Source organism: Rhea americana, unplaced genomic scaffold, assembly GCF_003343005.1.
Source record: "Rhea americana isolate MKP2758 unplaced genomic scaffold, rheAme1 scaffold_36, whole genome shotgun sequence".
Lineage (NCBI taxonomy): Eukaryota > Metazoa > Chordata > Aves > Rheiformes > Rheidae > Rhea > Rhea americana.
In genome coordinates this window covers 3705395-3716064 of record NW_028186490.1, presented here as the reverse complement: position 1 = coordinate 3716064, position 10670 = coordinate 3705395, and the positions used below count along the sequence as shown (strand labels likewise).

Here is a 10670-nt window from a genome sequence, read left to right as displayed (position 1 = left end):
CCCTTTTTCCTTTTTTCCCCCTTTTTCCTTTTTTTCCCCCTTTTTCCTTTTTTCCCCCTTTTTCCTTTTTTTTTCCCCTTTTTCCTTGGAAGATAGAGGATCTTTCAGTCTCTAAACAGCTATAAGATTAATGCATGCAATTACTTTTGTTAACAATGTAAAACTAATATTTTCTTTGAAAAAAGAGTTGTTTTCTGCAATTGTTTTACAAGCCAATGTTAAGCCCACAAGTGTGGGTATTTCAAGTTAACAAACTTCAGATCCAATTGTGTCAACTGTGATATGGATAGCTAAGCAGATTTTTGAATGGAAATATGAAATAAAAGCCATTAAAATATTAATAATTAAATGTAGGAATTTAGTAGCAAATGTTTCTAGTAAAACTAGCAAAGTTGATGAAACCAGGAAAATTAGTGAAAAATACTATATGTCTTGTGAACTTTATGCTATCTGAAAGCACTTTTTTACCCTTGATTTCACTAAGAAAAATTCTAGTTTCAGATTGAAAAACAATTTTGTAAAGACAAACGTAGATACAGATGCGGTTTTAATTTAAAGGAGCTGGAGCCTGATTAATTACAGATCTAGTGAAAATAAAAAATTTCACTGTGATAACTAGCACTGTTATTTTACCTGTATATACACACCTCCACACACAGTCTCTTGAATTTTTTTTCTTGTGGGATTTGAGAAGCTTTCTCTTTCTTTAATCCATTTKAAGCATATTGAAAATAATTCAAGCATATTTAACAGGAACGTTACAAAAAAGACAGCTACTGCGTGAAATGTATTGGCACATGTCAATGAGCCATGTCATTCTACTGAATTCTTGCAGCTGTGCCAAAGTTATATATGCTGTTACCAAAAAAGCAAAATATTGGAGCACAAAGGTGGAGCTACTACAAGCAACAAGAAGAGGGAATAGCAATTTAGTTTTGAAAAATTAATTTTCTGATAATAGTGGCAGTATTTGAGTCAAGCTTTTCCTGGCTGTCAGTAACCAGCTGGGGCTCAATTTTAGTCATTAACTTCTTAAGAGTGTCCTTTCCAACAGTCATTAATGCTGTAAGGTGGTTGCTGTTTGTTGCTGGCTATTCCTTACACACGATTCAACATATCAAATTGGTATGTCTGTAAGAGAAGCTGTTAGAAGTAGCCACGTGCTGGAGAGATACAGTATGTAGAGTCTTTTGTGATCTGGARCAGCATGCGTTTACAAATGCTGCGAGCAGTACTGGCTCCTTGGGGTTCTTTTGGGGTTTTAACATTAGTGATTTGGCAATGAACTTTGTCATTTGATAAACCAACTATTTGAGAGTGGTGGGTATGTGCAGGGGAGGATTGCCTGAGTAGACAGGACTGTATTATTTCTGTGGAGAATGCCATGCAAGAATGTTGTTTTCAACAGATCCTGTTTACACAGACCTTTTGTACACAGATTACAYGGATTTTTCTGGACTCATGCCTGTGTGAAGGTAACAAATGATGCGTGTGCAGAGCAGCCGTGCTATAGATAGAAATAAGATATGCTATAGGTAGGAATAAGAGAGYGAAAGCAGTATAGTATTTGCCTTCTAAGTACTGCACGCTGTTTCCACGCATAGGAAAAGCATCAGCAGAAATATAAATACTTTAAATAAATGAATGGGTCATAAATAAATGAGAGAAATGGGGTGATTAATTCTGGAAACTGACTTCTTGTTTGCTCTTATTTTGTTTTCTTCCTCTTTCCAATGCAGTATCTCCCCTAACCTTGAGCTGGAAGCTCTTTTTAAACGACACTTCACTCAGGTGGAATTTTATCAGGGTTCAGTCCTAAATCCCCATGACCTGGCAAGAGTAAAGGTAACGGTTTTATTGTCTCCTGCTAATTMTCTTTCTTAAAATACTAATTGTAGTTGGAAAAAATGGAAAATTTTTCTTCAGCAAATCCCAAAAGATTGTTTTTCCATCTCTATTAGCAGGCCTAATGAAGTATATTATCTGTCTTTATAAGCCTTGTTTTCCTTGTATCTTTAGACTTTCAAAACTACTATAACATTGCGACCAAAGATACATTATCTGCCATTTTACTGAAGTCCTTATGAATTTTTCAGTGAGGTTAACTCAGGAGCCTGTTTAACATTAATGTTTGATATAATAGAAAATTGTCTTACTATAATTGCTTAAAGTGCTATTGTCTTACCTACATGAGAATGAATAGCAAATGATTTTTTATCCGTCAGACTCTTTTCCCGTTGTCCAGAATCCTGAAAAAAAGAAAATATAATTTGAGATATTTGGTAGCTAAAGTGAGGTGATTTTACTGTCTCAAATCCTCTATGATAAATAATTTTGTACTCTTCAAAAACATGAAATTTAAAGGAAATAAAAGAAAAAGAAATGACAGGCTGTCCTATAGGCAGCATTACCTCCTGCCCCTCCCAACCTCTTTTTTTTAATGAAACATGAACTAGCCCAAACCAAGGAAATTTTAGTGCAATGTTAACACTTCCTGGAGTAGAAATCCTGTTTGCCCTTTCTAGCTGCAGAAGTTGCTTAACCTAGAATAGCACAACACACACTGCTTCAGTTTAGCAAAACAAAATGTTCTCATTATGACCATAAAATTGCATGTGGTGTTTTTTGTTCTTCTATTACATCCTTCTTTGTGTTAGTATTTGGTCATATACACTGAAAAATATTTTTGTCATCTGCTTTGAGTTTACTAGGTCTAAGGCTTGTGTGTTAGCAGTCCTGTAAACAGATTAGCTCTCCTCCTCATGCTTTCTAAAAACTGGTGCTCAAATTCTACATCATCAGTGCAGCTATCTTTTTTAGTTTCTAGTATGTCAGTACTTAAATTCCCAAACAAAACTACAGGAATTGTGGAAGCGTGCACTGATGTAACTTTCTAGGGATTCAGGGATATRAATTTCAGTATGTAATTACAAAAGTTATGTTCATTAACGCTTTCATGCCTCCGCTAATACAAAGCAGTTAGTGACTGATCTAGCAACCTTACGTGAGAACCATGAGCAAGATCTAAGAAGTTACTATGTCTATACAAGAACTGTTATCATCACCCATATTACCTACAATGTCCTGCAACGTTTCTGCTCAGCAGTATTGCAAACTGACATTCACATTTGCAGTGGAAATATTGAATTCCCTTATAGATTATTGAGGAAAGAAGATACGGAAACAAAGGTTGCTATTTATGTTTGCTTTTTCTTTGGTGTCTCAGATAGAGTCAGCAGATGCGTGCCTAATCCTTGCCAATAAATACTGCGCTGACCCAGATGCTGAAGATGCCTCCAACATTATGAGGTAARCTCATTGGTTTTGAGTAGATTTTGTGTTCTTAATTCTGATTAGCTAGCTTCTGGTGTCTAGATAGGCCATAGCCRCATACAGCGTTATGTTTGCTGATCTGTTGCACTTGATCATTGCCACAATTTTTTGGGAGGGGAGTTGTTACAAGGCTGTCTCAAAAGTTCAGGAATGAGACCTTCTTTAACTTAACTGCTTTTGAAATAGTGTCAGAAGAGCAAATGATGAAAAGAGGAAGGAGTGGCCCAAAAATGAACTTTGAAATTAGTGTATTTCAGTTTGAGCCTGATATACAGGCCTTCTTTCTCATTTGTAGTATCCTTCCTTCATCAGATGTATAGATTGCTCTTCTTCCAAGAAATTACACTTTAATATTATAAACTACAAAAATGTACGCATTCCTCTCTGAAAAGYGAGGGATTTGATTTCCCCCTTTTTTAGAAACTGACTTTAGAACTCCCTTACATGGAGTAGAAGATGTCTTCTAAAAATTGGTTCTTTCAGAAGAGACACGAGCCTTTCCTATTTCTTTGTTAGAACAACTGACTGACCAAGTTAATACTAGTTYTCCAAGAGCCCTGAGAGCAGAATCCCACTGCATTTATTTGCTGTGTGACTAGTGTTGTGTTCCTATCATGTAGTAATTCGCTAGTGTTCTCCAAGACCACTGATAGGCACTGTCTTTTGGATCTTGGTTGCTCACTGTGCTAGTTTACTCAATAATTCATTTTTTTTAAGACATCAGGAACATCATTAGGACATACTCTTAATCATTCTGTCAGCCCTAGAGTTGAAATATGCATAACTGGACACAATCCTAATACAAACAAGGGGAAAAGAAGTGCAGTTATGTTGCTGCAACAGTGTTGTGTAGGGATGGTGTTAACAGTGGAACTGAAGGCCCCTTAATCACCTCGTACATTACTGCTCCTCAGTAACTTTGTTCCTGCAAGTAATCATACTGCTTAAGGGAAGGTGGGGTAGACACTACTTATCTGCATGTGTGTCATGATGGTCTCCTAGCTCCATCTTCCATTTTTATACTGAAAATCAAAAATTGGTTACACTGATTTGGCACGTGCCGCATTAACGAGCACAAGATCTTGTCTTTGCTTTCCTCCTTACGTTCTCTGAAGGAAGGAAAGGAAAGGGTAAGTTGGTAGATGACAAATATAGAATTACAGTGAAGCTGAGCTGTTCCATTTCTTGTGTTCATACAACCTTAGTTTTAATGAGCTCAGTCTGGCCTTTTTAAAACTAAAATGTCAAAGATCTGTTAAAAATTCACTAACAGTGTATTGGCCAAGTGCTGTGAACCAATTATACTGGCCTGTCAGATGTTTGCACTCTGTGAAGTAACAGTACAAGCAAAATAAAAATAAAAAGTGAAAAGTAAGATCACTTCTCTGGAAAAAGTTCAGTGTATGCAAGAGCTCTGGGGGCCTGTGGAAGGTACAGGGTTAAATACGCCTAATTCATTTTCCGAGCACGCTTTTGGGATTCAATGCAAGAAACCTTGTAATGATTTTAATTGCATAAATGCATTAAAAGTGCTCCAGTTGCGGATTGTGTTCTTAATAGATTCAATATATTTAATGTAATAAAGTGAATTTAAATGAATTTGAGTGAACAAAATTAAATGTTTAATTAAATAATTGGGTGAGAAATGGAAAATTAGAAGGAGGAGAAGCTCTGTGTTTTCTCCTTCCAAAAGATAACATACATTAAAACAATTCATACAACTTTCTGTATCACTTTCGTGCTCTAACCTTTTGGTGTACCTTCGGTACGTGCAAGACAGGTCACCAGCTTGCAGGATGCTTCCTACAGAACACTACTGCAAACAGTTGTGATGCTTAGTCTGATGAGATTGGTGATTTCATAATAACTCAGATTTTCCTTTTTCTTTTGATTATTTTCTTTTCTTCTTTTAGTTTGTAAATATAGAAATGATTTTTTTTTGACCTGTTTCTCCCAATCTTTAGTTTTGTTACATGCTTTTTTCATTTTTAAATTAGGTATTCCTCTCTTYATAACATATACTATCAAGCCACTCATTTTTATAACCTATTTCTTTCCAATCAATTTTAATTTCTACACAGCTGAATATCTTGGCCTCATTAAATAATAAAGAATACAGGCAAACTGCAGATTRCAGAATTAGCTCTGTATTTTTGAAATTTAGAATTCAGATACCAGTTTGGTTGCTGAGCTTTGAAGTAATCCATAAAAATTAAGATGAATTTGCATGTAGATTTATGTCAAATAAATTATTATTCATGGTGTTTAAATATGACAAATRCCTAGCAACTAGAAATAAATAAGGAGAGGAAAAAAAGAAATTCATATTCTTTCACATATTTATCATTGGAAAATTAATCAATTACATTGATTCAAGGAAACAAAGATAATCACTGAAGACACAAGGATAGTTGTTAGTGTATTGTTTGCTTAACAGAATAAGTGGGGTATCTGAACAGAACTTTTGAAAAAAGAAAATAAAAGAGCTTTTTTTCTGTATATTCCATCAGCGGAATTTGTAGAAAGAGGATTCAGTCTGGTCATTCAACTGGGTAATTCCTGAAGTTCGKTGTTCTCTAGTGTAACTTAATTTGACCAGATGTAAAAGTTGCATTGATCTGTCTTCAGTCACTATGTTTCAGACAGATGAATAAGAGAGTATGTTTTTAGCTGTGTGGAGTAGAGGTACTGTGATACAATATCCAAATATTCCACTAGCTAAAATGTTATTTTGATTTGTTTTTTTTCTTTTATTTCTAGAGTCATTTCCATAAAGAATTATCATCCGAAGATAAGAATTATCACTCAAATGTTACAGTATCACAATAAGGTAATGTGAAGACTATCAGGACTTCTCCCCAGACCTTTYTCTTGCAGTGCATTCACTGATGCACATTCTTTTCTAGATCCACTGATGGGAAGCATTTTTCTTTCCAAACAGAAACATCCTTATAAGTCTTGTCATGTAATCCAGTTATAARTTAATTGAGTTGTATTCATATATGCAAGAGAACTTACCAGAATGTTGTGGCATTTATTAACCACCTAGGATCTAATTCTCAAAGTTGCAGACTGTCCACAGTTCCCTTTTATTCCAGATGAGCTTTTAACCACTTAGCTACTGCAAATTTTGCCCAACTTAGTTTACTAGAGCTATCCATGATGAATTTGTGGCCTCTTAGGCAAGTCACCTGAAGTCAATTTTTTGTGGATACTTAAGAAAAATGATTGACTGAAATGCATGAAAATGTAGACCTGAAATTACCAGGTAGCAAGTACAAAATAAATAGAGTGCTTCCCCCCCCCACCACCACACACACACAAAATGTATTTCAGTTGTGGAATTTGTTGCTGCAAAACATTGCTGGGGTGAAAATTAGGATCTGCTTAAGAAATTGGGCAAATTTGTGACTGTTAAATCTGAAACCATTAAACACATGGAAGTCAATACACTCAATTCTTTAGATGAGGAAGCCCGTAAACTGCTGATTAACATGGCTAGGGAGARTATACCAAAGCACAGACTACTCATAAATGATCTACTTGTATTGTTTTGAAAAATATCAACTGCTGCCCGGTGTAAGACCAAAGGGTTGGCTGGGCAGACCTTCATTAAATGAGGTATGATAATCTAGCTTTAGGAGCGTTTTAACTGCCAGCAGCTCCTTGTACCTGTAACCTCTGGCTAGAACAAGAGTAATTACTGTTGCTTAGTCCATGAATAGAATAGCTTGTTTTTACAKAATAAAAGCAAAGTGTTTCTGTGCTTTACATGGTGTTAGGGGGAAAGATCTTTTAAATATGGCATTTTACTTTATTTCTGATGAAATGTATTTTCARGAACTAATGTTTTTCAAAGGGCTGGACAGTGATACTAACCTGCAAAGAGAAACAAGAGCATGAAATCTTCTGTATGCTTATGTGTGTGCATTTGTACAAGGCAGATGAGAGACTTCAAAAGAGTTATACCAATTACTGAAAAAATTATTAATACCTAATGAACTGAACAATGTAGACACTGGAAGATTGTTTTGATTAGCTATTTTTCTTTGCGCTATTCTTATAAATAGCGGTTTAAAGAAATAGTAAATAGTTTAGATTTTCAGTAAGTCAAGTGTTCTTTCTTCAGGGCGGAAGGAAAAAAAAAAGACGAGTGTAAAAATGCCTTAGCTTATGACAGTGTCTTAYATAGCTGCAGCTCCACATGAGTTGTAGTCTAAGTTATGTTAGATTTCTGTGTATTATGCATAATTTGCCTTAACTGTCAGAGAGTAGCTCAAACTGCTGTAAAAGGAATATGTGAAAGGAAGGAAAACTTTGTAACATTCTGTGGTTGGTTCAGGTGTGATGATGGGCCTAGCAGAGTGTCACAGCCAGCTCTATGTAGCTGCAGTATGGCATGAGAAATGCAAGATTTTATCTGAAATAGGTAAGACTGGAACAGATTTCAACATAGAATTATATTCTTAAATATTTGGCGTGCTTTCACCTACTCAGAAAAAAATCAAGCCTGTAACAAAGACTCATTCACTGCTCTCTTTGAATACTGTATACTGTCTATTTGCAAAAGTATTTGTGGGTCTTCACTTGTGGGTTTATTTTCTTTTTTCTTTTTCTTTTTTATTTTTCAGGCCCATCTGCTAAATATTCCAAGCTGGAATTGGAAAGAAGGGGATGATGCAATTTGTCTTGCTGAGCTCAAGCTGGGTTTCATAGCTCAGAGCTGCCTGGCACCAGGCCTTTCAACAATGTTAGCCAACCTCTTCTCTATGAGGTCGTTCATAAAGGTAACGTCTTGTCTCATTAGAATGTATTAATACACAATTCAGTTTGTCAGAGGGTTGAATAGAGAGCATGGCTCAAATGTGAAACAGATAGGAACACATTAGCAGCTTTTGTAAGACAAAAAAAAAAAATAAAAGAAAAAAGGCCCTGCACGCTTGCACACAAAAGTTCTCTGCTACAAATTGGGCAGTGGGCCAGGTTCTATCAAAACTATGTTGTTGTTTTTATTTGGCAAGTGCTTGACCATTAAATGATTGTTCAAAGCACCATCCGTTTCTAGGGAGATTTTTCTAGTATTTTGTGTTTTGTTTTATACAAACCATGTTTATCAATCAGGAAAGGCCCGCTGTTAAAACAAAGATATAATTTATATATATCCCATATGGCAACAAAGCGCCCAGGGGAAAAAAAAAATGATCATTTTGCTCTTTTACATCAAGTGGCTAGTGGACTTCTGACTGTGAGTAAATAAGGACCATGTGTTTGAACTGAAGCCTAAACATCATCATTCATGTATTTGTTTCTCCTCAAAGAGCGTTTTTTGGCTTACATTGCAAAATTGTAAACCAGTTATTCCTAAACTTATATGGCAACTGTACTAATTCAGTGGACCAAGGCTTTAACTGCAGCAATCAGTGCTTCCTTCCTCATTGTTTTTTTGGGACACTGATTCCAAACATAAAGGAGATTCAATTTCCAATACCATGARTGTTATTATAGGACAGAAAGCCCTGGAATATGAGGTAGTCCATAGTCCAGGTCATTGTGCAAGTGGACAAAGAAAAAAGCCTAATGTCATCAGGTGAGAAAGATAAGACTGTGCCCATAGAGGTACACATATCAACGAAGAGCAGTGAGTCTTTATTTACTTCTCATGAGGTAAGTCCTCGGAGGACTGAAATTCTAGCTGAGAGATCCCTTGGAGTCCCAAAAGACTTGGAGAGCACAGACTCTTATGTGTCAAAAATATCCGTGACTACCATATATAGCAAAAAAATGCCTATATGGAAGCAAGCCTGGGCTTTTCACTTTAATGTCTGTAATTAGGCTGTTTGCATCTTTATTCATCTTATGGAAAAAAACACATTTTATTTTAGTAAAGCCAAAGTTGGGAACTGCCTATGATTCATCAGCATATGTTTGCTGTGATGTTAATCCTCTCTACTTGTATCCCAAAGGAAGACTATAGCTCTAGGAATCTGCGTTCTTCCTGAAGGTCATTTTGGTTTCCCTCCTCTTACCTAATATGGTAATGTGACATTCTCAAGGGTCTCAGACATTTCCAACAGTCACACTAATGTATCCAAATGACTGAAGCAACCTTTTCTATGAACTCCCTCTTGACCTCAGAAGTAGACCTGAAACCTTCTGTTCAGCTTCTGTCTTTCCAAAATCGGAAGCAATCATTTTTCTCTCTGGAAGATACACATATATTAGATCTTAAAGCAAGTTATTGTAATATTGAATATAAAATTGCAGTGAGAAAGTTGAGAGATTCAAAAGTGATAAAATATACAAATGCAGGACTTGGGAGAGCACCATACCAGAGAGAGACCTATTTATTGGCTGGAACTTGTAGTTGAAATGACTGGAAAAACTTAAAGGTAGCATTTTTGCAGAAAATGCGTCTAAAGACTCTGACCACTTTTATGCCTTTATATTGTTCATCTTCAACTCTGTGCTTTCTATACTTCCATTTTATAAGGTAGTAAGTTGTTAACCTGCTATTTTTAGTGGAGTGAAGGATTGGACTAACTCACTGACTGATGAACAGTTTTAAGCTGCAGGCCCAGGTTTCAAGGCACTTTGCCCCTTCATTCTGATCTTCTTTTGGAATCCAATGGGCTTGAAATATTCTACATTTTTATTCCATCTGCCTATTTCTATCTATAGAGAAGAAACAGAAGATTGGCAGTGAATCTGATTTAGAGGAAAATATGTGATCATATACGTGATGTTTTTCAGACAGAGTGAGCATACACCATAACTTGTTACTTCAAAAGCCATCTTCAGATGGCACTAAAAACCATAGTCAGACACTGCTTTGGGATAATAGAAGACTGCTAGTATCAGTTAAAAAAGATGTCTGCTCTCTTAATAAGAAAGAATTGTCCGGATGAGTAAAATGGATGTCCTAATTTCCAAGGAACTAATAATTCTGAGTATGTTAAAATCTAAACCAAAATAAATATACAAGAAGTGAGGCATGTTTTTTATCGTGAAAATCTAACTCTGTTGATGATGGCAAGAAGTTTCTTTCTTTAAATGAAATGATGTCCTTTCTCTAGATTAGAGAGAATCTCTCTCTAGAAACTCTATTTGAGAGAGTAAGCTATTAGTTAGTGATGGTTGTGAACCTACAGTGTATTTAGTAGGAGAGCAGCTGTGACTGTGCTGCATTGATTAAGAGTTGTTGAGGAGAGCTCTATTGAGAAGAAAGGTGTGCTTCTGCTAAGAGAAATTCCAGCTCTTTTCATTAGAGCATTGAATTTAAATACTGTCAGACTTTCATATGTTCTTTAGGCAAACATTATCAGTGGAGTCTCATATAC

At 35.8% G+C, this 10670-nt stretch overlaps 1 protein-coding gene across 8 annotated transcripts in view; it reads left to right on the top strand.

Annotated features, from left to right (window-relative positions):
- Positions 1–10670, top strand: part of KCNMA1 (potassium calcium-activated channel subfamily M alpha 1) — a 516194-nt gene that overhangs the window by 366323 nt on the left and 139201 nt on the right. For all 8 annotated transcript variants that reach the window (XM_085312304.1, XM_085312302.1, XM_085312303.1 and 5 more), the window contains 4 exons: positions 1740–1845; positions 3227–3309; positions 6094–6163; positions 7965–8120. In XM_085312304.1, the coding sequence (XP_085168430.1) occupies positions 1740–1845; positions 3227–3309; positions 6094–6163; positions 7965–8120 (415 nt within the window). The remainder of the gene's footprint in view (positions 1–1739; positions 1846–3226; positions 3310–6093; positions 6164–7964; positions 8121–10670) is intronic.